We start from the raw sequence: 27,777 nt of genomic DNA, 5'->3' as shown, positions 1-27,777 counted from the left end.
CCGCCTGAGGAAGGTCGTCGTCGTCGGATGATGTAGCAGATGATGGCGCAGGAATATTCTTTCTTCTGAGTTGTTTTGATATGCCGTTTCACTTCTGACACCAGTGTAATAAAGGACTCGTTCACTGTGTCTGTCTCCGTGTCCTTTATTCGGGTTCTTTACAACTTGTCCCACACGGCCATCGCTCAGAGCCTCTCCGCTTGGCAGCCCGATGCTGCCTTCGCTCCCGTAGCCTCTCTCCACTCCGATGCAGCTCCGCTGCTTGTTCCCTCGGGCAGGCCTCCTGCTGCCCTCACTGCAGCCCCACCGCTGCTCCCCGTTCCTCCGTGCTCGGTCACCGCTGGCCGACGGTGCCGAGTCTTACTGTGTGTGTGGCGATCTCGCCACTCTCCAACCTCCGCCCTGCGTGGCCTCACTCTATCTCTATCTCCAACTCTCCCCCTTCTCTTCCGGTATCTCTCCCTTAAGACCTCATCCCTCTCTCCCACGTGACCTAACTCCTCCCCCCGTGACGTCATATCCGCGAGGCCGTTTACGCCCGCATTACACTTGTGGTCAAAATGCAAACAAAAAACGTACTCTGATAATATATGCATTGTCTTTGAAACTGATTGGTCCACACCAGAGACAGCCTTCTTTTGAGCCTCGTCTCAAACGGTGTTAGATCAGAGGAAGCCAAAAGGCGTTTGCATTCTGACCACAAGCATTGTGGTTAATGCAGACATGATTCCTTGTAGAAGGTTTCAGTTTGGTGTTTTAACAACTTAACACCTGTTTTGTTGCCAGATAAAAATGGGAAAAACCTATTCTCATATTTTGGTACTGGTAAAGGAGGTCCCATGATGATTTTATTTATGTTACGGTCATTGTAAGACATAGCCCTTCTGACTGCAGTTATTGTTGTTTACTCCAATTTTAACGAGTTCATCTCACGGGGTAAGCACCCATAAGCTTTGAATATGGGGAACATGTAAGCCCACGAAATGCAGTATGTTTCTGTTACTCCGCTGTATTGCTGTGATGAAGCTGCCGATTCTTATTTGTGTTTGTACTCCATTACAAATGCACTCCCTTATGCTTGACGCCTCTGAGAGGGGCACACTGCCAGCGTGTGTTCTCCTCTGCTTAAGGTCACATTGGACGTTGCCTGTTTAACATTTTCAATGTACCACGTAATTTACATGTACGGAGCATTTGAGAGTGTTCCTAATTTTAAATAATCAGGACAACTGTGAATAGATATACTGCATATTTTATTGGAAGCAAAAGTTTTTAACAAGCCTTGGCATATGTTGACGTAGCGTGAACCACAAAAAATTGCATACAATATGTAAATCAAAGTGTTATATAAAAAAACGTGTAAGGTACGGACAATTTATATTCTAAAATGCACTCATCTACTTCATTATAAACATTTTTTTAGATTTTTATTTTATAAAGTGTTTTTTAAACCCCCACCACACTATAACTACTCATCCTCCCGTGCAAAGCGTCGAGTATGAAGCCCGGAGTTTCCATTCCGCGGGACGGCTCCCAACAGCCGAAACGCGATCGCCGGGGTGCTGTCGTCATGATCCATTCACTTCATCACTCACTCTGTAAAAAAAAAAATGCACAGTTAACCTTCACACAATCATCGCCTTCAAACATAACCTAAGCTCGCCGTGTGTGCTCCGTGTCGTCTACATGCATGGCCACTTTACATTTATACCATGAAATTGTACCGTGAAGAAGAAAACATTCTTCTTCACGAAGAAAACACCCAGCATCTCAAATCACAAAAAGCAAGTATTTAGATATGAATGATAAAGGGGACATCATAGTCAATGTTAATGCAACATTTCAGTATCACAAACACGCTAAGTCTATCTCTCTGACTCGCAGTCACACAGGCATTATTCCTGTCTAAAACACCCATCTTTAATGACTATAGTTGACCTTTAAACTCTTCCAAAGTAGTGCACGAAGGCTTTTGTGACCAATATTATTCATAGTACAGTTTTTGGGTTAGATTGCGTAAATACAAATGTGTCGTTAATCCACCGCCACCCGACAGCCACTAAGTAAGGTTTGTCACGTGAACAAAACAATTCTGGAAAATCGCCTGATGAAGCTGGTTGTAATCACCAGCGAAACATTGTACTCAATTGTACATTTCGTGAGTTGACTTTCCATCACACCGATGCGCTTAAGTAATGGCCATTTGGCACGTTTTGTTCACGTGACAAATCTTACTAATTGGCTGTGTCGGGCGTTGGTGTCATAACGACATAACTAAAAAATATGAATTATGAATAGTGCACAAAATTGGTCAAATATTCACTGTTGACATACCAAGTCTTGTGACCTCACAACCTCCTGGTTTATGCACATTACGACTACAGTATTTTTCAGCCTAGGTCTATCAAAATTGTGCAGTATATGGTAATAAAGTCCTACACAATACCGGTATCACATCTCAGTAGAAATCAATTCCTGCTCCCTGAACCCTGATGCGAATTCCTGGAATTTCAAGGTAGAATTTTCTGCAGAAGTGATCTGGCCTAAGAGTTTTCATTCACCACTATTTTGCAGAAGGTTCACAGTTCTATTCTAGCAGCTGCTCTGGTTAATACTGCAGGTGCATGAACCAAAAACATCCATGCTGTCTGCTTCATAGTGGACGTTAAAGACGCAACATGAGGCCATTCTGTGCCAACGGCATGATCTACATTTGTCAAATTTGAAATATTACCCGCAAATTACTCAAATGGGATAGAATACAGCAACCATCGCCCCCTCCTGAACAAAAAGAATGGCAGCAACATCCTGAAAAAAAACATGATACTCAGGCTTTCCTGGGTAAACAAGCATAATAATTATTAGGTGTGTAATGGACATTGACAAAGAGTCAGGGTTTGTAAGCCAGGTCTCTTTCTGGTTATATTATCAGCGTTTCTTCACAAGATGTCCATATGCGGCAGCACAGCTACTGTTGTGTGTGGCGTTTTACGATGCCTTGCACGGATGAAGGAGTTATAACGGTTTACCCACAAGGACACAAGAAGATTCTGGCCCTTCCCGTAATAATGTCCCAGCATTGGCTGTAGACTTTCTGTGGACCTACCGGGCACTGCGTTATCCCGGTCATCCTCCACTACTTCACTCTCCTTATGAACGACCACTCTGGTGACTGACATTCCTGGGTGCTGCTTCTTTGCTTCCTTGATGGCCTCAACTAGGGCCTACACAAAACGCAAATTTAAGTTAAGGCGTTTCAAGAATGGTGTTCATTCGGTATATATATACGAGTAATAAATCACCATATTACTCTGCCCAAGTACAAGCCACACGTCATACACATCACGATCCGTGTATATGATCCAACTATCACACACAAGTCCTGTTGGTTTCTTTCTTCCAGTGCCTGATCAATGCTGGACACATCCGTTCATCTAGTTCTGAAGTCACTTCAATAGGTCTCTTATCTACACCAGATGGCACAGATGTATACGTGTCCTGCAAACACAGTGTTCGTGACACGATAATATAAAACAGATTTTTAATTCTCAGAACTGAAATCTGTCAAATTAGATTCGAAAGCAAATTCAGTACAGTATCGCTTTTTTGTGAATTTGTTTTGACAGCCAACTTGAGAACATCAACTCGGCGCAGTGAGAACCCAATTTAAATTCCAGGCTGCTGAAACTCCGATTCCCATGCAGGAACTCAGCGGTCCTGGTTCAAGGCTTGACTTGGAATAAGCTCCTGAGCCATCCAGCCACAGCCTACCTGCGTATTTCCATTCTAGAGAAATTGAATGCTTTCATTTTAACTTCTCCCACGAGTATAAAAAACACAATTCCTTGAACAAGGAATGAAACAGAGTTACAATGGTTTGTGTTGTACCTGATCGTGGTCCATTGTTTCATCTCCTGCAATCACAATCCTTTTTTCAATTCTTGTTTCTGAAATGCCATCTTTCACAATCTGTCAAAACGACAGATGTAAAATCCAGGTGAGCTTTGATAAATAATACATTTCATAAATCTAATTATTCGTGCCATTCTTATCACGCAAGGCTTTTCAGAAACTGCAGTGGTGATGTCGCTGGTTGTAACTACCGGCGAAATGTCACAGTACTCGAATTGTAAATGTTGTTGGATTTCTCTCTAACATGCCGGTGTGCTGTACTAGTAACGAATTGGCATGTTTTGTTTAGGTGACAAAGCTTACTAATCGGCTGTGTCGGGTGGTGGCAGGTTTATATATTTACCCGATGTAACTAAAAAAAAACCTCTGTTATGGATATAATAGTTTTAGTTTAGAGTAATTTGCGGGTCATTTTCTAATTAGGCAAATTTGGACTGTAGTGGCGGTCAGCGCATGACAGCCCCCTCATTTGAATGACAACACGGGATCTTAAAACGTCCACTGTGAAGTGAGCAGTGCCAAGTACTTTACGGTTAATACACCCAGCAGCAATAGCCTGGGGTGGCCTGGCTATTGTTCAAACCACGGGCCTCTGCAACACAAGTGTTGAACGAAAGGTGCCGTTGGACCATATCAATGCCCCATCAACAAAACGTTCCAAAGTAACAAATTGCAATTTACAGCCGGCCTGAATGACAGCGAAGCTGATGGACCAACAAACAAAGACAAAGATCCCCATATCGCCTTAATAAACTGTTTGGGCAAGTTCTGTTAGCGAGCACCTTTGAAGGCCTGCACGGTACACGAGGGGGTGGGTGGCCAACACCACACTCGGCCGTCTTTGTCTCTTGAGTGGCGATATTTACACACCGCACTAGGTACTAATTTGAGGCTGAGTCGACCTAGGGGAGGCCCAGGACTCGTTCAGATAATTGTCACTGGTGATGGCCGTAAGCGGGAATTTTATTTGGATGGCCAGGTTCGTAGTGCAATATGCTAACCGCTACACTGATGCACCGCGCACTTTGTCACATGTTACTCTGCCGATTGTAATGGCCTCCCCCAAATTCCACAGCTGCAAATTTACAAAAATTCAAAGTCAGTGGTGAAATTTCCATATTCCGATGGTATAGGAGCCAGTGTCTCCAGGTTAACGATGACTTTAGAGTTGTGGTACCGATTTTATTGACACGTTAGGAACGATTGTGTGAGCTGAACCCCCAGCTGAGAATTGCAAATTCAACCTTTTCAATGCATGGGACATTCTAACACTGTGTCAAACTGGTGGGACAGCCGCTAACTTGAGGTGATGCAAAATTCAATTTCCAAACCCCGTACTCATCCACAACATGGACCACATTAACCCAAAGCTCAGGCCCTTCTAGTGGTTCCAAAATACATCCTCAGTTAACTACAGGTCCGATATTTACAAGAAAAAGCAACTGAAGGTTGGATTTACTTATTATTATTACTATAGGGCCTTATTTAAAAAGATTGAAATTGTTTACATATTTCCCAAGGTACAGGTGTCCCCGTCCTCTTTATGGTATTTTTGAGGTGTGGTTGCACATACGGTGGCTACACTGTCAGTAAAAGGCAGTGTAGACATTTTCATTGTTGTACAGCACTACACCCCAACGTCTACGCTCGCCGCCATCGCTGACACGCGCTGACCAGCGGAGTGAAGGTCTAATAATCCCCACGACCCGCCCTGCACGGGGAGGCCCTCGCCTGACAGTGGCTTGCCAACAAGTCTGTACCCGTGCATATATATTATAATATTTATAAGAATATATAGATTTAAATTGTATTTCGATTGCGTTGGAAGTGCAAAATTGGCAATTGCCTTACCTTGGTGATGTGCGTCGTAGTGGATGTACACACGGACTCCGAGGTGATGGTCTGGGCACTCATCAGTGTCCCCGCCTGCCCCTCAGCAATGCCCTCGCTCTGCGCAACGTGAAAATGTTCATCAAGTCAACGTGTGGAGAAAATGCAATGGTCGATCGGTCACGTTTCCTGGGTATTGAAAACTCCCCCCACCCCCCCTCCCTCGTGTTTAAATCGCACAAGGAAACCGCGTTGCTCTTTTGCACTCCTCGCGAATGCCTGGGTCGAAGCACTGCGTGCTAGACATCGTTACGACACACACAGGATAACCACCACCGCGCTTCACACCCTACTCACCTGTAATTGAACCCATTCATTTATAATTAACCACAGCTTTGGCTTTGGATGTATGTGTCAAAAGTACAGTTATACCTCGATTTACGAAAGGGATGCAGTTCTTCAAAAAAGACGCGTAAAACGAAAATTCGTAAACCGGAACCGCTTTTCCCATTGCTTTAACACTAAAGATGAGGAATGTTTCGGACAGTCATTCTAACTCTACTCCTAAACTAAAAATATACACCTACATTACTTTTCACGATCCAATAAGAATAAGGAACATACATATTAAAACGATCGAATACTAATTAATTGAAAACTAAATTAATTAACTATTTTAAGGAAACTCGACAAAAGATCTGCTGCATGTTTGAATAACTGGCAAGGTGATGTGGAGGCGTTCTTGGTGCACTGCAGGGACACCGTGATGCTGTCGCGGATGGCACTGAAGCCTCCCGGATTGGCTTCTTGTTTGATGATCTCAGGGCGCGCAGCCGTAGTGAAATTTCGTTCACGCGGAAATTCGATATTGTTAATCCGAAATTTCGTACACTGATTGTTCGTAATTCGAGGGACACCTGTAACTATACCACGAATGGCAACGAACAGCAACAATGACCAAGGTTAATTGACATTATTGGTCGCGAAAGCCTACGCGTTAAAATGAACGACTAAGGTGTGTACTGGTCCATGGCAAGCAGATACCTTGGGTGTCTCGTAAGTGACAGTGCGGGTGACCAGCTGCTGCTGCTGTGAGGGTGAGTCAGCTGCTGCTCCTGAGCTTGCCCCCTTGGACGTCAGGACCCGCGAGCCACCCTGACTCCACGACTCCGTTGTCTTAAAGCAGCACAAACAAAACAACAACGGCGATACCTCCGGCGTCACTGCTGAGAGTTAATTTCCTACTCACGACGGACGGATTCTTCTCACGTCTGTATGATGGCATACAGCCAAATTGTAATTAATGCTTTTGCCAATTCACTGCGTGTTACTGCTCTCTCTCTGTTCCGTATGGTTATTCCTGTGATTACACTTCGCCGTCACATTTGGCCATGATCATAGACCCTTGATTGGCTGTTCACATCCTGGCAAGGCGCATTGGACTTTGACGAAGAGGTAATTTCCCCTCGTGGGCTGCAGAAGAGTCCGCATGAGGGCCGCTTAGGCCGTAGCAATATTTAGCTGGAGGGAGTGAGAAGCAATGCAAGAGGAGACCGTGTCAAGGCAGGGTGCGAGTGTGCACAGGGAGGCTAACCATCGAACAAAGACGGTCACCGCATCGTGCGCGTTCACATGTGTTTCTGCGGGCGTCTGGAACGCTCTTCCTTCCGATATTAGGAAGCCACTGGAGCTATGCACTTTTAAAGCTGGATTGAAAACTAAATTCTTTAGAACAGTTTTTTTGTGTTTAGTTTGTTGTCCTACCGCCGCACCTCTGATAAGCACAGTTGGCTACGTACAATGCGAAAGAAGTCAAACATACATACATGTGACTCCATAATGTACCAAGGCCTCTAGATTGGAGCACGTGTTTACTCCAAATCAGCAACTCGGGACCAAGTGAAACTGTGAGGTTGATGTAAGAATTATTTTGACAATCCTCCCCGTAGATTTGGTTCCAACTTGATTTGAAGTTTTCGTGACTGCAGGAATAACTCTTAAATTTAAGTTTGTTTTCTCTCAAATTTCACACTTAACTTCTAACTTAGCAATCTTTGGAAGAACGTAATCAACCAGGCTATGCATTAAACTGTGTTAACCGACTCTCTGTGTTGCATTCCATTACATTTCCAAAATCTTACTAAGTTTGTTTTCTCAAACTTCCTATTTCTCTCTCTAAAATTTGCCAGGCTTGTATAGGTCCATTGCTCTTTCTCTCCCCCGGCCGCTACGGGGTGGATTTCCACACAACTCTCTCATTGACATGCTAATTTCTCTACTCCAACCACCCCCCCCCCCTCCTCTCTGCCCCCCCTCTCTCTATTTAAGGCCTCGACATAGAGGCGTTGTTTCTCTGTGTGTCTATGTGTGTCTCTGTGTTGTCTCTCTCTGCTTGTGTATCTGTTTATACGTCTCCATGTCTGTGTTTTGTCTCTCTCTCAAATTTAGCAATCTTTGGGAGAACGTAATCAAACAGGTAGGGTGTTGACTGTTGTGTTAGCCGACTCTCTGTGTTGTATTGCATTATATTTCTAAGTTTGCTATGTTTGTTTTCTCATTAATTCTTACCTAATGATGGTTGCTTGTGTTGCAATCGAATCGGCGTATTCTATTTTTATTTATTTTATTTTCTTTCTAAGTGACTTTACGAAAGAACCATAGATCACAACTTTACCATAGGTCACAACTTTTAAAAACCATAATGTCTCTCTTATCTTCCTAAAACAGCTGCTATCACACCGATTAAAATATTTTTTTCAGATCCTGAGCTCTTCTCAAGTATGCTATCTCTCTGCTTCTGTTTTATGATTAAAATAATTGAACAGGTAACCCAGAAGGTACATTTCTTATCTTATCTTAATGTAATTCATATAGCCCATTGCCCAAGGCGCTTGACAGAGACTTAACAACGGTACAATGTGTGAATGTCACGGTGAAGATGAGGTGAATAAAATAGACGACAGAAAGTCATGGGCGAATCTGTGATGCGTGAATTAGGCGAATAAAAAAATTGATGAGAGCAAATGATGACGAATGGATTTGGAGGGATGGGGAATGATTGGTAGCCAGCCGCAGAGAAAGATTACGAAGAGGGAACCAGGAACGGTGGTGGTGGTGGTTATGAGGGGAAGATTAAGGAGATCCGTGGGATGAGCTGGGAAAAAAAGTGAGTTTTGAGAGAGGAGCGGAAACCAGTGAGTGAAGACAGCTGCTTAATCGCCAACACCACCGTTCTGTTCAGTCTGATTTTCATGCAGAGATCTCCGTAGAAAATTGTCTGCAGCCCCATGAGGGGAAATGACCTCTTCTACAAAGTTCAATGAGCCTGGCCAGGACGTGAACAGCCAACCAGGGGTCGATGAGCGTGGCCAAATGTGACTGACTGCTTAGTGTAATCACAGCAATAGCCTTGTACAAACAAGACGTGCCGACTCAGGGTATTCTGCTACCCTGCTCATGTGGATGGAGCTAACACTAACATTCAAATAACTAAGCGGACAATTCGCCTCCGTCACGTAGCTGTCTCTCCACATAAAACACAACAGTGTTTGTTACAAATCCCATCAGCCACATGGCCTTCTGCGAGTGCATCACTTCCGCAACAGTGGTTAAACACAAGCAAGCTCTGGACTGCTTTCAACATTCAGTCTAATCGGCACAGAGAGGCTGGTTTGAACAATGCCGGTGTTTACAGGCAAAGGCCCTCTCTGTTGGATATGGGTCCGAGTTCAATGCAAAACTATGTAATACATAGCACCTAATGAGCAGCATGTGTGTAACACGCACATGGACACTTTTGATTTGCTCTACGCCTGCACGTGTTCTGTACCTGTGCAGTCTTTACAGTCGGGCTCTGTCCATTGTGGAACACAACCCTTCCCGGAGAGCCCGAAGACAGCCGCTTGTCCCACTCGCTGGGCATCTGCGGTGGCGGCACCGACTCCATGAAGTGTCGCTTGAGCTCGCTGATGCTCATCTTGTGCCGAGTCAGCTCCTCCTTGGTTCGACCGGTCCCCTGCAGCAGAGTCTCCACGTTAATGCAGCACAACAATCACAACAACCGCCGATTGCCACTTCTTCTTCTTCTTCTTTCATATGTCTGAAGTAGATGTAAAGCAACAACTACAATGCCACATTCAGATGTTCAAGCCACATAACCGCGTCACTAAGTGGTGGTGACATCACCACGGTGTTCGTGCCAGGCCAGCTGCACGTTGAGGGCATGTTAAGTGTCAAACGCCCACTGGCAGGAGCGGGCGGGACAGACCCAGGTGCCATGGGTTGACTGACTGAGATGACTGGCAGATGCACCACCTGTGATCCCTACTGTGCCAACTTGCTGCGTTTTAGCTGCCTGGCGCTCCGCTCGTTGTTATGAGCATTGCTCCTCTGCTCTAATGTGGCACAGGGGCCACATTCCCATGCATTGACTTGGTCTGCATCGGAGCTCCCAGTTCCTGCCTCACTTCACCTGATAGAGTTCAATGCAAAACATGCAGCACGCATGATGCAAACAAAGCGAAAGATCTACGATGGTTACACCCAGCCAGTGACTCTGGGCGCTGCCTTGACGTGGTGACGCCATCAGGAATAAAAAAAAATTACATTTAATTTTTATCATAGAAAATCTTTTTTTTGCTTAAAAAATGTTCGTTTTACAACTTTCTAATTTTTTCTTGAGCACATAACTGTGGAACGCACAGCGCAAGTGTGAAGTTTGTATGGTACGTTTAACTTTTTTCGCACCATAGGTAGCCAACCATGCTCATTTGATGACGCTGTTTGTTGCTGGCCTTCCCCACTGGACATCTGTGATTTAGAGCTTTAGAGCTCATCGTATTCCTCCAGTCTAAATACAGATGCTGATAGTCAGCTGATTTTAAATACAAATGGGAAAGCTTTGCAGCATATCTCTATGATAAATCTGTCTTTGCAAGTTGTATTTAACTTGACTTACCTCCAGCATTAGTTTGCTATGTCTCACGTATATGTTGTCACCATCTATTCTCATGATTTGATATTTCTGTAAAAGACAAAAATGGAGGGAAACATTACAACAAGTCTCAGAACGAAATATTTCCATTGCCAAATGCATTTAGAAACATGCGTTTAGACTATTTTGATTATTTCGCTACTATACGTTTCCATGTGATAAGCCACTTCGTTGAGCTATAATTTGTGGCCAGATCGCTGCTGAAAGAAAAGCTGACAGCTATGTGGGCTTTACCTGGTAAGAAAAAAAGTTTGTTTGTGATTTGCTTACCTTTCCTATACTTTGAACTCCTATCGTGTTTTTGTACTGTTTGTTGTTGTAATGTTCTGACCCGCCCCTACTGAACATCTGTGAAAAAGCGCTTTATAGCTCATCAGATTCCTCCTCCAGCATAATTAACGAGTCTGATTCTGATAGTCGGAATCATCGGTGTGTCGGGATGTCCTGCCTTCGGGAGGCCGGACGTGGGAGTGGCCGCGCGTGCGAAGGGACCCGAGTTAATGACCACAAACGAGTGATCAATTATAAATCATAGTGGATTGATCAACTAAATCAACTAGATCGTTGCAGCTCTATGGCCAGGGTAATAACGAGGGTTGTTAAACGATAATCAGTAAACCAGTATAATTTTCTGAATAAATTACCTACTCTGAATGTGAGGAATCAGTGAATCGTTTCCAGTGATATCTGATTCATAATTATTTTTCTTTTGATCGTTGTGTAGGAATAATGTCCAGTTTACTGCGACCCTCATCCATCCAACAGAGCAAATTATAAAACGAGTTGTCACGTGGCAAATGTGCCAATTGATTTGGTTTCCCAGCAAATGTGGAAAGGCAGACAATGGTTTTACAATTTACTACGTAGGATTTCGTGACCGATGTTATCCATAATAGAGGGGTTTTGTTTACGTGACAAACCTTACTAATTGACTGTGTCGGGTGGTGGCGGGTTTAACGACACATTTGTATTTATGGGATCTCACCCAAAAACAAACCTCTATTATGGACGATATTTTACAATTTTATACAAAAGTAAAATAATTTATTTTTTAACAGACTTCACACAGAAAGGTGCCCAAGTTGGGAATCAAACTCAGGCCCTTGCTGTGAGGCGGAGCTGTCACTGAGCCACCCTGTCACCCAAAAGCAAATAAAATCCAGTTATACAAAAAACACATTTTAACAACCCTTTTATTTGAGCAAGCCCACACACTCTTTGCAATGTATATTACCTGACTCTTTATCTTATCATATTTTCTATTGGTCCGTCAGCCAAAATACATATATCTTATTTTCCTTTTAGTGGCAACAAAAATCCTGTTTATAGTTCTACTTATTGTACCAGTGACAGAGAAGTGACAAACATTGACAGTTTCCACGCACCTTGCGCTCGCGATCATCCTCCTCCACCTCCACCTCCTCATTCTCAGACTGACACACGAACAACATTGAACATTGCAGCTCTGGTTAGAAACAGGCAGTCTTTAACTGCACCCAAATGTCATCGACGGACCATATAGTAATCCACCGGGGCTTTCAAACAGAGGAACACCAAAACGACACCAACTCTCTCTCCTGAAGCCCTCTCGTCGTGGCAAGCAGACCTCGGCATTGGCATTTAGCTCCTGAACATGTTGCTGCTGCCATCATACGCAAAATTAGAATCGAATCACATGACAGTGCATTAATTCAACACCACAGTTCTAATTTAAAGTAATTTGCAAATAATGATATTTTGCCTTTGGTCAATTCACAGACATTGCAGCGATGATTTGTTCATACAACAAGATCATATCTATTATAAGGACGAAAACCTCCAAAGCTTTTATCATATGTACATTCAAAATAACATGCTTCTACCTAAGACTGACCTCTCCAATACAAGTGTAGATGTGTAGATAACATTGTCTCTCAATTTCTGGTGGTTCCCCGTGAAGTCTATACAGTATTCTATTTTTTGTTCAGCATCTTAAGATGCAGCTATATGCAGATGCTATTTTAATCCAAACGGTGTATCGTGTTGTCAGTTATCCGCGATATAACGCACCCTGGTGTGTAATCTAAAGTAAACTCAACACACAGTTGAGTGTAATGAATGAACCTTAAACAACGCACCTCTTGCCATTTGTTAAAACGTTTGTCCGTGCACGCTACAAACCTCGGTGTCGAGTTGGTCCTCCACCGAGTCCGAGCTCGAGCTGCTGCTGTCCGAGCGCTCGCTGTCCGACTGGGCACAGAGAGACAGTGGGCCCTTTCGTTTCACAAGACATGGACGAGCGTCTACGCGTAAACGCGTCCGCGCGTTGTTACATTGCAGCACCGACGTTTTGTGGAACGACTTCTTTACCTCGCTCAACATCGTAAATCTCCTGAAGCTGAAGATTCGTGGTGCTGGATACAGCCACAATTGCAAATGTGATTTGTAACTTTGATCCTTACCCGTGTATCGATAGTTAAATTTTTATATGCCGTTTTATTGAGGGACTGTGTTGTTGTCTTGGTGTGGTCTGGGACTACTGTTGTTGTTGTTCTGCTTTGCACAAGCTTTCAATTAATGTGACAAATCGGCAGGAATGTATACACTTATGCAATTTGCACTTACATACTTTATTTATTTTAACGTATGTTTTGTGTATCGTTTGTTGTAGTAACTGGCTGACTCGTCCCTTCTGGACATGTGAAGAAAGAGCTTTATAGCTCATTGGATTCCTCCTCCAGTCTAAATAAAGACTATAATTTTGATACCAGCACCTTCCTTGATAAATCTTGGAAGTGATCGTGTGATTTGTGTCCACGTGCGCAACCAACTTAAGACGAGTTATGGTTTATGGACACTTTCCGGACCGATGTTTTCCCAGCAGTGTGAAGCGAACGTAACGTGTCGGCCTCAGCGCTGAACATGCCCCAGTGTTTGTGAAAGGAGCTTGCGTACAACATCAGGCGAGATGTTAACTACCTCGCCTGGTATATAGATCATGGGTTCGATCTCAACCCTGACGCCTGCTGTACATTTGGAGTTTGCATGTCTCTCCTCATGGTCGCGTCAATTGTTCTCCGTGTCCTCCGGTTTTTCTCCCCTCCACATTTAAAATCAACATCATGCATTTAGAGTATTTAGCTGCTATACATTTGTACGTGATAAGCTACTTCGTTGAACTATCATTTGTGGCCAGGTCGCTTTTGAAAGAGCTCAGTGGGCCTTCACTGGTAAAATAAAATAAAAATGATTAGTAGTTTACTGAGCTTTACAACACTGTAGCATTCATTACATAGGCTAGTTTCTGTTGATAAGGCTCGGACGAGTTGTCACCTATCCAAATTTGACCTGAACATTCCAGGACTTGCCAATAGTGTCCGGGTGGCAGGAATTGATTTAGACTGAGACCTGGCACCGGTATTGCTGTGTTGCACCTTACTGCCGTAGTGCTGCTGCACAGTGCTGATAAGAGACGGAGTTCTGACTGAGACATATGTCTGGGGTTGGTCGAGAGTAGAAAAGCGGGAAATGTCACTGATAGACCAACTTTTTATTGTCTTGTCATGGGGGGCGCTGATTATTTTTTGGTACTTCACTAGGTAATAATCTACCACAGCACTGCACATTGAGTGGCATTCTTGTGTGTTGAATGGCACACCAAAATATGGCCTATACCTGCAGCGTTCACATGTTAGTTGCACGAATTGCAATTTTCACGATTATAAAAAAGGCAGACTGGCACAGGAAGCTGTGCAAGGACAAATGCATGCACGGCTGACCGGGCATCGGAGTTGACTGCACAGAGAATGGTCTTTACCTCCTCGTCCTCTGCTCTCACACTACGCGCCCTCTCCTGAGGACCACTGAACAACAACGCGGCCTTGGGCTCCAGGTAGCACAGGGACAGGGCCAGGGGGAGGGAGAGGGTAAGAGAGAAGGAGACGGAATGAGAAGCAGAGAAGAGCAGCACAAAGATGAGCATGAAGGAGGGCAGCAGGGAAGGCGACCGGATTGGGATGTACTGGCGCAGGCTGAGCGGCACAAAGCCCGCGTACTCCTCGGGGAGAGAGGGGAAGGCAAGGTAGCCATCTTCATCCAGCAGCTTAGGGAAGTGGAACATAAATATCGGGAAACAGTCGAGGAACGGGAATCGAGCCACGAAGGGCTCGTCGCATTCTGACTCGGAGTCGGTGCCATGCAAGCTGCCTGGATGGGAGCCCCGCGGTGAGCCACGCGGTGAGCCACGCGCACCACGGGGCTCTGCCACCGGCCCTGGGGACTGAGCCTCGTGCCCAACGCTGGCCAGGGAGCAATGGGAATGTGATGGGGATGACTGTGACGGGACAGGGGGCGTCTGCATTCGGTGTAAATGGTAAAACCAGGCAAATCAAAGTACGACGGCAGAGCGAGGAGTGGCGATGGCGAGGTTGACAAAGAGAAGGACATGGAAAAAAGAACGGTTAATTTAATCGCAATAAAACCAAAACACCCCCCGCGACTGACCGTGAAGTTATTTCGGAAAGCAACAACCATGTGCCGTGATGAAGACATAAAATTCGCGAGAAAACCGGCAACTCTGCACTTGAACTTACGAAACAAAGGCACTAACACAGGGCAGACAAAACGTACTCGTGCGTGTCTTTTTTGGGGAAATTAAAACTCTCAGTTATTTTACACTCCCCAGGAGGCTTTTAAAGATCAGCACAGCAGAGTTCCTCATACATACAAAGCCGTATTATCTTATTTTCTGTGAGAACAGCTGATCCACGATTGCTTTGCTGCCAGCTGACTATGAAACTATCTGCAGGTAAGACAGCAGTGAAGGGACGTAATCACAACCGCAGTCTCTCTCTGTTTCTCCTCCTCCTTGCGCTCAATCCACACTTTCTCTCTTCTCGCCCACGCCTTTCACTGGAACAAACTTCCCCTCCACATGAATCAGTCACCTTCGCTCACTAGTTTCCATTCCTCACTCAAAACTCACTTATTGTTTCCGAGCTCACCCCACGACCCCCCCTTAATCTCCCCGTATAACCACCACCGTTACCGGTCCATCTTCATGTTCTCATTACATGGCTATCACTCACTCTCCCATTCATTAAATCCATTCGTCATCATTTACTGTCATAAATTTTTGCTTTCGCACAATTCATGCATCACAGATTCGCCCACATTGCTTCCTCTCGTCTATTTTAGTAACCTCATCTCCACCGTTACATTCACACGCATTGTTGCACCATCGTTAATTCTCTGCAAAGCGCCTTGTTTAAGACGCTATATAAATATAAAGTCCGATAAGATAATGTTACCGTGGCCTAGCATGAGGGCCAATCGCAGCGGACGAGTGTGCTGCGTGACGCGACGTAGTGGTTTACTCACATCCCATCTTTGTTAAAGGGAAAGGAATCTTAATGATTTGTAACATTTGTTATCACAAACTATGTCGACAAACATAAGTTTGTTGTTTAAAAAAATGGCCCTGCAGCAGCAAAGCAATTGTAAAAAAAAAAAACGTCGTTCAACAATGACTAAGATATAAGGTAGAACAAAAACCCCTCTGTCATGTCAAATAATATAAAGATCAAACACAAAAGAGTGCAAATGCTCCAGCCTGTAAGGGTGGCTCTTGATAGGTAACGTTGTTTGTGGCTTATTGAATCATCCATGACGACGTAGAAACTAATGATCCTTGAGTCTGGGCTGCATCTGCTGAAGCCAACACATTCTCAGCATTTGTTAAAGTTGCTGTTTTTAGTATCTGCTGGTCCCAGCAACACTACGCACTCTCAATGAGTCTATGCGTTTTCCCAGAATGCTAAGAAACTCGAATATACTTTGTCGCGACGACTTTCAGCTCTTTGTTGAGTTGGTGTTTCCACTGAACTACGTAAACATGCCTCAGTTCCCCTGGGCGCTCGCGCTACTGGCACTCGTAATTAGCAGCTCGGAATTGCGGTTCGGCCCTGAGAGTCATAGATACGATGCTAACGGGATCGAGGCATCGGCGGAATGGTGGGGTCTTGACGAGGCCAGCGTGGCGTTCCGACGGGAGAGAGGAGGGCACCGTCTGGACCTGGCCGTCACAGTGAATCGAGAGTGGCCCGCTGCCTGCGTGATGCGTCTCAATGGCCACCCTCGAAGTGACTGCCAGCGTGGTGCCATGACCACGGAGAAACTCCGCAAGCGCCGCGACTCTCTCCCGCCTCCCCGCACTAAACACACACCCGCACGCAGCGCACCCACGTAGCATTCTGGCGGGAGGTTGCCTGGCACATAGGGTTTTAATCAGAAGGGCCCCTAGGGGGAGAGTCCCACGATTTCCCGGTGCCAGGAGATTGGCCGACCCCCACAGGACAGGTTACATTGCGGTGCCCCTAAATTGGCTTAAAATTGTATGGGCGCAAAAAGAAAAGGTTCCCTGGGCCAACCACAATGAGTTACACGCAACATTGGGGGGGAGGGTGGAATATTAGGCACCCTGAGCAAGGAGCCCTGAGCAAGGGACAATGGGTGGGGGCGTGACAGCCGCTCCAGGTGAGGGCGGGGCATCAGTTGTAAATCGAAAGGTAGGCGCGTGATTGGGCAAGTCTTCTCTCGTCCTTCTCTCTCCGACTCTTCTCAGCTGAGGTGTGGACTCGAGTCATGTGACTTGGACTCGAGTCAGACTCGAGTCATGAATTTGATGACTTCAGACTCGACTTGGACTTGCATAACAATGACTTTGTCCCACCTCTGAGGTGTGGACTCGAGTCATGTGACTTGGACTCGAGTCAGACTCGAGTCATGAATTTGATGACTTCAGACTCGACTTGGACTTGCATAACAATGACTTTGTCCCACCTCTGCTTCTCAGCGTCCTTGGGACGCCGCGAGTCCAGTTTCAAGGTACGTGTTAGGACGTTTGAGTAGCTGGGTTCATAGGCGGATTCTAGATTTGAAGCTTTCGTGACTGCAATGATTCATATCCTTAGGTTTTTTCGGTAAAGTCACGTAGATAAAAACATTAAAAAGTAAAATAAAATAAAAATCACGACGTTTCGGAGGCAACACAAGCTTCCGTCTTCAGGTGGTACCGTCACAGCCACGACAGCTGTATCAAGTAAATGAGAGATTTCAGGAGTTACCACTGCGTTTATATAACGGTTGGAGAAGGTGGTGGGGCAGTGGTAACCACCTAGTCCCATCCCCGCCGTTCCTTTTCCGCTAGCATTCGCCTCTGTTTGCACAGCGGATTAAGGCTTAGCCACGGGGGACGGGGGGGGGGCATATTCATACCGCCGCCGTTTCTGTTGATTAGCGCTCGGCGTGTGCGAGAAAACCCCGAGCGGTGGTGAGGCAGCCGTTCGGATATATCCCTCCGAGAGGGCGCTGGCGCGGGGGGGCCGGTCACGCGATCGGCGGGGGGCCCGGCGGGAGGCGCCCTAGAGGAGGAGGGAGGAGTGGAGTGGAGGGGGTGGACGTCGCGCCCCGGCCGCTCACGGGGAGCGGGAAGGCTCGCCTCAAATCGCACAGGTCAGCTCGGGTGAGGCCACAGCTAAGACGTTGAGTCAGCTCTCGGAGCCAATGGCTCAGCTCCCTCCTACACCGCGAGCGCCCGGATTCCTCCACCACCCCTTGGGCAGTTACCGAGTGTGACCAACTCGCCTCCCACTTCTCCGCCAGGGTCGAGAGAACGGGCGATGGCGTCTGACTCTGCTCCGCCCTCTGTATGCACGTGTGTGTGTTGAACTTCTTTCTCACCGTACGTAGTCAACCGTGCTCATCGGAGGTGGGGGGGAAGGACAACAAAACTAAACTCTTTGGTTCTTTCGGTAAAGTCACGTAGGTAGAAAAATAAAATATTATATATCACGACGTTTCGATCGCAATACAAGCGGTCGTCCTCCGAAAGAACCAAAGAGTATGGATTCCTGCAGTCACGAAAGCTTCAAATCAAGATTAAAACTAAACTGTCGGTTCACCGCCACCCCTGACGTCCCTGTGCCTGTCCTCACAAGCGTCACTCTGAATTAAACTATTTATTTGGGTGATGCTGCAATGAAACGTCACCTATTACCTATCGTTCCTTTTAAGGCCATATGTTAAGGCTATATGTTACCACACGTGTGCATGTGTAGTTTGTGAGCCTCGTCATGAGCACATGTGTTCGCGGTGGCGAGATGTTATTTCCCTCGCCTAATATGCAGGAGGTGCGTGGGTTCGATCCCGACCCGGACGCCTGCTGTATATTTAGAGTTTGCATGTTCTCTCTCCCCGTGGTCGTGTGGATTTTGCTCTGGGTCCTCAGGTTTTTCCCCTCCACATTTAGAATTAACATCACGCGTTTTGAGTATTTGGCCACTATACATTTCCACGTGATAATCCACTTTGTTGAGCTATCATTTGTGGCCAGGTCGTTGCTGAAAAAGAGCCATATAGCTCAGTGGGCCTTACCTGGTCAAATCAAAAGTTTAGTTTTAGTAGACTTATCTTTACGCACCGCTGGATCTATTTTCACACTGTTAGCCATTCAACGCAGCCAACGCGCGACCGATGAAAACAGAAACCCCCCAAGTACCTTCGGCTTGCGCAGATCGTCGGCACGCGTGTCCTCATAGCCTGGGAACCGCTCCTTTGTGCTCTTCAGCCGGAGTCCCTGCTGCTCGCTCTCGTCGACGGCGCATCCCCGCCACTCCAAGCGCTCCTCCTCGTCCACCACCCAGCCCATGGCAGGCCTCTGCTCGGTGGAGGATCCGGCCGTCTCCTCTGTGAGGACGATGACGTCCTTCCTCCAGCCTGCACCAGCGACCGCCCCCACCCCCGGGCCACAGCGGAATCGCAATAAAACTAAACATGGGCGGCCGAGCGGCGGTTTCTGTTTTTTGAGGGGACCCCCCACGATAGGCAGAGTTTGACTTGGGGGGGGGAGGTGGGGGTGGGCAGGGGTTCGCTTTGTCCCTCATTTTAGGAATCGCGGGTGCATATCATCAATGTATATAGTTTTAATCTACATTGTAAACTACTGAAAGTAAATGATCAAAGGTGTCCGCCCATGGACCCCCTCCCCTCAAGGTTGACAAGACTGTGGGAAAAATTGGCACTCCTTGTTGAATTAGAATTGTTTGTATGTACGTACATACATACATATGTAGTGACAGGGTGCCATCTGTTGACCATGAGGGATAACTACGGGTATGGGTGCGCTATATAACAACCAACCATAAGGGGGGTGTAACTGGGCCAAAGGTCAGAGGCGGAGATCAGTCGGGAAGCTCCTGGAACCTGAACAAGAGTTCTAGAAGGGGGCCGTGGCCAGAGGCGGGGCTTGGCCAGAGGCGGGGCTTGGCCAGAGGCGGGGCTTGGCCAGAGGCAGGGCTTGGCCAGAGGCGGGGCTTGGCCACGCTGAGGAGTATATAAAGGGGAGGTGACCGGAGGTTCGGGGCTGTCGTGGGGGTTCGGGTCCTGGCTGCCGTCGCTTTCTTCGCCGTCATCTCTTCATCGTCGTCCGGCCGTATGGCCGATCCGCTGTACGGTCCCCATCGTCATCGTCGCTGTATTAGCCAACTATATAGTTAGACGCCGGCGATGTGGCTGTATGAGCAGGTCAGCTACACGTAGCCCAGTGTATATGTTGCTCAGTGACTCTGCCTGTAAAGTGTGAGAAATAAACAAGGAGCCCTCTAACAAGTCGTATCTCGGAAGTCGCTCACTACACATACAACGCCGCCTAATTATTTAATTATAATTGTATATATGTACGTACATAATTGTATATATGTCCGTACATATATATACACAATGCTGCCTTGTTCAATTATAGTTAAACCATCCCCTGGGTCGCCAGGACAAAGCAGTATGGCGAGCGGGCTCATCCCCATCTGTTTCTGTATGTACAGGGATAAAGCGTTGCCCCCTCACGTACTTGCCTTTTCCCCGCGCTGTCTGGTTTCCTCCCACAGGCACGCATTCATTATAAATCGGATGACAACATCTTGACATAAAAAACGCAATGCATAAGTCAATTATAATTATCATGATTATTATTCGTAAAAAAATCAAACTGGAAACCATGATGAGCCGAGCGAGTGCCGCCCCTCACCTCCATCCAGGCTGCGCACCGTGTGCTGCCGGCGGCTCGACACACGGACGAACGGCGGCCCCGGGCGGCCGATGCGAGCGCTCGCCTGCCGGGTCTGCGCCTGGGTGCGGCCGCTGTAGCGGAAGCGCGAGCCGAGGCTCATGAAGCGCGGACGGCGCGTCGGCTCAGGGACGGCCATCCTGCGGCACAGCGAGCGGAACGGGTCAGTGCTCAGTGCCCGTCGCACTGTCTCACAATTCATTCCTGATATCGGTGCGCACGTCATCGCTGCTATCGGTGCCATGTTGTCCCCGCTATCGGTGCCATATCATCCCTGATATAAGTGCCACGTCATCCCTGATATCGTTGTCAAATCGTCCCACCTATGAGTGCCACATCATCCCTGCTATCGGAGCCACATCATCTCTATTGGCGCCATATCCCTACTATCGTTGCCACGTCGTCCCTGATATCGGTGCCACATCATCTCTGTTATTGGTGCCACATCACCCCCGCTATCGGCCCATCATACTTATGGGTTCGATAATGATACCCATTTCATGGGGAAATCAACAGTGGCTGTCCTATGGATAGACTATCCCCTACCATAGAAATGTTGAGTTTCCACCATTGGCTCAAGAGCTGTAAACAGCAGTTTAGCACCGCCTTATTTGAAGATAAATCAATTGGTCATGTTGACTTTTGAGTGCAACCCTCCATCTTGGCGAATGGCCCATGAAAGCGGACGTCATAGAACTACATTCGAGATCCTTTCAAGTGACCTCTGGTCCTCATAGCAGAGGGCAGCACGTTGCCACTTCCTCTGCATGCGAGAGGAAGGCTGGTCGCGTGGCAGGCCGAAATTAAATTCTCAGAGTTGGAATTTTTGCCCAATTAATTGCAGATGCATACATGAATGTGTTGGGTTTTTTTTTGCTTGTGTAGTAATCGGTAACCGGGTCGTGACCATCAACTCGATGCACTCCCCTAACCATTCCCCCGCCCCCTCTGCCAGACACATACCTTCTCCCCCTTCTTGAAACTTCCTACTAAACGTATCAGCAGGCCCCCTTTTATCTATTGGTTACTGCCCCCCACCCCACCTGTCGGTCAGTACAGCTGCATTGGATGGTGGATCCGACGCAAATGTTTACATCGGCCATATAGGAATCTAACGATGCGCTGTAATGGGCCTGTGTTTTGTTTTATAAAAATGATTTAATAATACAAAATAAGTAGATAACATTTTAGATAACAATATAAATATAAATAAATAATAAAAACTTGCTGTGCTAGAGCAGTTACATTCATGACACGCTGAAACGTTCCATTGCATTCTAACGCGGCGAACGCGTGCCTATCGACAACCGTTGAGACGCCGCGTGACCATGAGCACCTGAAGAAGGTGTGGTGCTCCACACAGGTCTTCCACAGCCTCTTGGCAGCTCGGTGACTCGGCAGCTTGAACCCCACGGTGCTCTCACACTTCTCAAACTGGAAAAGGAACATTTAGACTCATGAAACTCACTAAGGCTCTGTTTAGTTTCTTGTCCTTCACCCGCACCTCTGATTAGCACGGCTGGCTATGTACGGTGCGAAAGAAGGTAAACTATTACATGCATACATGAATTGTCCTCTCACTTGTTAGACAGTTGTGCTGGGTGGGATGTGTGTGAGTGTGTAGTGGGGAGCGGTAGTGTAGCGGTTAGCGCGCTGCGCTACTACGAACCCAGCGACCCGAGTTCGATTCCCGCTCACGGTCAACACCAGTGACGATTATCTGAATCGATCCTGGGCCTCACCTAAGTCGACTTAGCCTCAAATGATTAACGCCACTGGGGAGACAAAGGCGTGGTGTTGGCCACCCACCCCCTCGTGAGCCGTACCGGCCTTCATAGGTGCTTGCTAACAGCAGTTGCCCCAACAGTCTGCTAAAGGCTATGTGGGGCATCTTTGTCTTTGTAGGATTGGGGAGGGCCAATCTTGGAGGCCGCTATGTGTTTACTATGCAGCAAAAGCAGCTGCGGGATCTGGCGGAGGGTAGAGAGGGTTGGCAGCGGGGCGTGGTGGTGGTGGCATCTACAGCTTAAAGCGACTGAATCGTAGAGTCAGTTGAGAGACAATCTTGGAATGCAGTGATATGGAAAAGGGGCACAAACGCAATCTATCTAAAAGCAAGAAGTCACTATCTATGATAATTCATGGGAACACTTACACAGATTACAAAACGCAGAACTTTCCGAGGAGTCATTTCTGGAGGTTCTAGAGGTTTGCCAGTAAGCTTCACCACATTTTAAATAGGATATGCTGTGAATCATTGCAAAATATCGAGTGGCAGGTAAATATAATTGGCATGGTCTGGAGAATCTTACAGAGCCAATAAAAGAAGCAAATCCCATAGACGTGGCAATAGCAGAGGAACATTTACAATGCGGTAAAGAATACAAAAACTAAACTATGGCTCCCACATGGGTTCCACCCATCGTAACCTCCTCTTCCCCAATGCATTTACAGCATTTACTGCCTTTTTCCCCCCCAAACTTCCAACTTACCCTATTCTTTCTAGATTTGAAGCTTTCGTGACTGCAAGGATTCATATTCTTAAGTTTTTTCGGTAAAGTCACAAAGGTAAAAAATTAAAATTAATAAAAGTAAAATAAAAATAAAATAAAAATCATGACGTTTCGGAGGCAACACAAGCTTCCGTCTTCAGGTGGAACCGTCACAGCACGATAGCTGTATCAAGTGAGAGAAATTCCAAGAAACAGTATTTGTATATATACTGGTTGAGGGTGGGAGGAGCCAAGGTAGGCCCTGAATATTATTTTTGTGAGGTTCGGTGCGGCTGAAGCACGCTTGTCACCAGTGATAGCCAACATGTTCATGGAAAAGTTTGAATCAGACGCCATCCAGACATCCACCCTGCGTCCTTCCCTGTGGAAGAGGTATGTGGATGACACTTTCGTCATTTGGCCACATGGCCTCCCAGCATTGAACCACTTCTTGGACCACATCAATTCCAGACACCCATCCATCAGATTCACCATGGAAGTGGAGAAAGATGGTAAACTACCATTCTTAGATATTCTGTTTGAGAGGCGACCTGACGGATCCTTGGGACATTCTGTCTACAGGAAAGCCACCCACACAGATTCCTACTTGAAACCCGATTCCCACCACCACCCATCTCAAAATAATTCTCTCATCAAAACGCTATACCACAGAGCTCATGGCATTTCTGACCAACACCACCTGGCCAGTGAATTAAGACATGTACATCGGGCCCTCAGGATGAACGGATACTCTGACCGCACCATCCGCCAAGCTGTTTCTCCCACCATACAGAAACAGCCACATGAAACTCCGATCAAAATTATCACGTTACCATACATAGCAGGCGTGACCAAAAAGATCTCCAAAATTCTAAACAAACATAAGATTCAAGTCTGATTCAGTACAGTACATAAAATCCGTGATCTAATTCCATCTGTGAAAGATGTCATTCCTGACTTACAATACCCTGGAGTCTACAAACTGAATTGCAGTTGTGGTGATTGCTACATTGGAGAAATGAAACGTCATATCTCTGATCGTGTCCGCGAGCACAAGTCAGATCTGAAACACGGCAAAACTGATTCTTCCGCCGTTGCCGATCATTGCTAGAACGCTGTGGGCTCTCATGAAATTGTCTTTTCCGAGACTAAGGTGCTCTGCAAGCTTCCTGGCTACCATCAAAGGTTTGTACACGAGGCCATCCAAATATACAAACACAGACATAATTTCAACCGTGATGATGGGTACAAACTTAGTAATCATTGGAAAGATGTTATTAACCATACAAAAAAGATTTAACTACACATATTTGGAGCATTCCTGGCAGCGATTTCAGCCGCACCACCTCTACAGAACAATAGGCTCAGTCAACCATTCTACACAACAAAGAATAGTTTCCTGGCAGCGATTTAAGCCGCACCACTTCTACATAATAATAGGCTCAGTCAACCATTCTACACAACAAAGACTAATTTCCTGGCAGCAATTTCAGCCGCATCATCTCTACATAACAAAAGGCTCAGTCCCTTTTACACGCACCTTTACATCATCCGCACCTAGTTTGCACAACAAAGGCTCATTCCTAACAGCGTGCTTCAGCCGCACCGAACCTCACAAAAATAATATTCAGGGCCTACCTTGGCTCCTCCCACCCTCAACCAGTATATATACAAATACTGTTTCTTGGAATTTCTCTCACTTGATACAGCTATCGTGCTGTGACGGTTCCACCTGAAGACGGAAGCTTGTGTTACTTCCGAAACGTCGTGATTTTAATTTTATTTTAATTTTACTTTTATTAATTTTAATTTTTTACCTACGTGACTTTACCGAAAAAAACCTAAGAATATTACCCTATTCTACTAAAACATAATTAGCATACCCATATTTATAGGCCATGTAACCATCTTTTAGAATTGCTTGGCAAGAATGCATCACTTTGATAAGAACAGAGCCATTACTCATGCATCAAACACAATACAATTTACCTCTTTGCTCTGCCAAAGTGTTTTTTCAGAGAAACCCATCCTGCTAAATAAATCTGTCTCTTGACTTCTTCCTCAGGCTCCTCGTCAGAATCAGAATATTTATTTATACTTCAGAAGGGCTTTTTCTCGAGGTTTGGTGGAAAGGAACCGCAAAAAAAATTTCGCAACATAAGCGGCATCGGAAGAAAATATTCTAATTTTCTCTCGTAAAGTATTACATTGGTATTTTGAATCGTGTATGAATTGTGTGGACGTGTGCACGACATTATCATTGCAGAATAGGGCCAGACGGCGGCTCAGGAAATATCCCTGCACCTGGGTCAGTGACCCACATGTTCGCACCCAGCACATCGCATCTGGTACACGTCCTGCTACGGCTGTGGCTACTGCTAGTCTCGTGTAAACTGCAGGCCTACTCCAGATGACCAGCGACCGGGGAGATATTTCAGAGAGAAATGAAGCCCAAATCCAAGGCTGCAACAATGCAGAGTGGCCCTTTGCCAATACCTGCGGCGGAACGCTACTGTGATGTTGCAATGCCTCACAGGGTTACAAGCGGTCGTCCAGGAATGTGACAACATTGAAGTAGATACATTTTAATTAACTGCAAAGAGTTCGGAGAGTGACATTTTGTACTCCGAAACATCACGGTACTCGAATTGTAAATGTAGTGGGTTTACAACCGATGTGCTGTACTAGTAACAAATTGGCACATTTGGTTTACGTGACAAACCTCACTAATTGGCTGTGTCAGGTGGTGGCGGGTTTAACCCACACATTTATATTTACACGACCAAAACAAAATAAACCTCATTTTATAAATCGTACACTTGATGAGCTCACCTCGCCAGGCCGAACCTTGATGAAGAAGTTGCTCCTGCGGTAGGAGATCTTGAGTATCTTGGGCCAGGCGAAGCGATTAATTCGCAAGCGGTCCCGGTAGACCAGCAGACCGTTGGCACACACGCCCAGCTTGATGTCCACGCCCTCGGAGTCCTGGTGGCACTGTGGTGAGAAGACGGTGTTGTGAACAAATGCTCCGGTTGGTTCGAGGGAAACTCGGAACGCATCACGGGAATCCTCACCCGATTGTGATGATGCCGGAGGTGCCGAGGGAGATTGGGAGGGAGTGAGTGAGGGGAATGTCGCGGATAAAAGCCACACCTCGCGTGAGACATCACGCAACACCTCACAAACCCTGCAGCAACGGGGCTCCTTCGACGCCAGCAACCAACGCGCAGCTATTCTCCCTTAAGCCCCATGCTGTACGTAATACCAGAATCTGAATATTGATATATGCTGGAGCAATCCCATGGGCTATAAATCTATTTTCACAGATGTCCAATAGGGGCGGGTAAGAGCATTACAACAATAAACAGTTCAATAACATGATACTAATGAAAGTACAAGAAAGGTAAACAAATCACCCAAACACATACAAATAAAACTAAACCATCCCCATCATACCAAGCAAAGCCCACGAAAGCATTAACTTGGTTTCAAAAGCGACCTGACTACAAATTATAGCTCAATAAAGTGGCTTATCATTTGGACATTTATACCAGCAAAATTATCAAAATAGTCTAAATGCATGTTTCTAAATGTGGAGGGAAAAACCAAAAGACCCAGAGAAAAAATCCACGCGACCCACGTGGAGAGAGATGTGCAAACTCCAAATATCAGGGTTGGATCCAGAACCAAAGTAAAGTGCACGCTTATAAACACGGGCTATATCGTCCAGTGTTACGATCTAAGGCAGGCGAATTAGACGTGTGTATGAAGAGGAGTGGTAAAAGTTATTATTTTCCGCTTTCAGGCCTGAGCCAGTGGTGGGACAATTCCACATTGCTATGGTGAGGGGGGGGGGAGCGAGTCTCTCCCAGAGACAATCGCCACCACCGTTGACAACTTCCCCGCAAGGCGTTTACTGATTTTACCGACCCCTGGAGAGATGGTGGGCGGAGCGGGGGTGGGGGAGAATGGATCGTCACAGCAGCAGCAGCAGCAAAGCAAAGGGTGTGCGTGAGAGTCGCCGTGAGCAGCGCCACTCTACCTTGGCGCGGTGCAGTTCCACCCCGTACATGGCCAGCGTCTTGGCATTCTCCAGGTAGTGAAGCTCGGCCTCCGCTGGGCTTTGGCCCCTGGAGACAAAACGTGACGGAACACCCGGTCAATAACGAGACGCAACGCAACAGCAACCTAACACCATAAGCAGACACCGTGCCTCCTTCCCACATTGTCACCGCACTTGTTCTTTGCCGATAGAGAATGGGGCGTTCAACCCGCATTGGTGTGAGGCAAGCCTGACTCTGCTGACGGGACGATGGATGTTGAAACCGGTCCTAGAGTTTACTTGTAGAAAACCGATACCGCTGAAACTGCGCGCTCGCAGAAGGTCAGCCTTTGTGACCAATGGAAAATTTTTGAATAAAAAAAATTACGTGGAGAGATAGAAAAGGAAGGAC

The 27,777-nt window shown here is 46.4% G+C and overlaps 1 protein-coding gene across 6 annotated transcripts in view; it reads right to left on the bottom strand.

The window, feature by feature from the left end:
• Positions 1-499: 499 nt before the first annotated feature.
• LOC133353088 (protein 4.1-like) overlaps positions 500-27,777 on the bottom strand; it is a 68,405-nt gene continuing 41,127 nt past the window's right edge. For 4 of the 6 annotated variants that reach the window (XM_061569208.1, XM_061569210.1, XM_061569209.1 and 1 more), the window contains exons 8-22: positions 27,366-27,453; positions 26,156-26,317; positions 22,168-22,265; positions 20,793-20,971; positions 19,272-19,489; positions 14,532-14,600; positions 12,896-12,964; positions 12,121-12,168; positions 10,700-10,765; positions 9,572-9,757; positions 6,787-6,918; positions 5,764-5,862; positions 3,889-3,969; positions 3,107-3,224; positions 503-1,596 (exon numbers count right to left, since the gene is read on the bottom strand). In XM_061569208.1, the coding sequence (XP_061425192.1) occupies positions 1,592-1,596; positions 3,107-3,224; positions 3,889-3,969; positions 5,764-5,862; positions 6,787-6,918; positions 9,572-9,757; positions 10,700-10,765; positions 12,121-12,168; positions 12,896-12,964; positions 14,532-14,600; positions 19,272-19,489; positions 20,793-20,971; positions 22,168-22,265; positions 26,156-26,317; positions 27,366-27,453 (1,618 nt within the window). In that variant the 3' untranslated portion in view covers positions 503-1,591. Of the gene's footprint in view, positions 1,597-3,106; positions 3,225-3,888; positions 3,970-5,763; positions 5,863-6,786; positions 6,919-9,571; positions 9,758-10,699; positions 10,766-12,120; positions 12,169-12,895; positions 12,965-14,531; positions 14,601-19,271; positions 19,490-20,792; positions 20,972-22,167; positions 22,266-26,155; positions 26,318-27,365; positions 27,454-27,777 lie in introns of all 6 variants that reach the window. The other 2 variants (XM_061569213.1, XM_061569212.1) reach the window with 2 other exon arrangements.

Source organism: Lethenteron reissneri, chromosome 42 (genome assembly GCF_015708825.2).
Source record: "Lethenteron reissneri isolate LAM-NWPU_2019-01 chromosome 42, ASM1570882v1, whole genome shotgun sequence".
Taxonomy (NCBI): domain Eukaryota; kingdom Metazoa; phylum Chordata; class Hyperoartia; order Petromyzontiformes; family Petromyzontidae; genus Lethenteron; species Lethenteron reissneri.
This window is presented reverse-complemented; position numbering and strand designations above follow the sequence as displayed.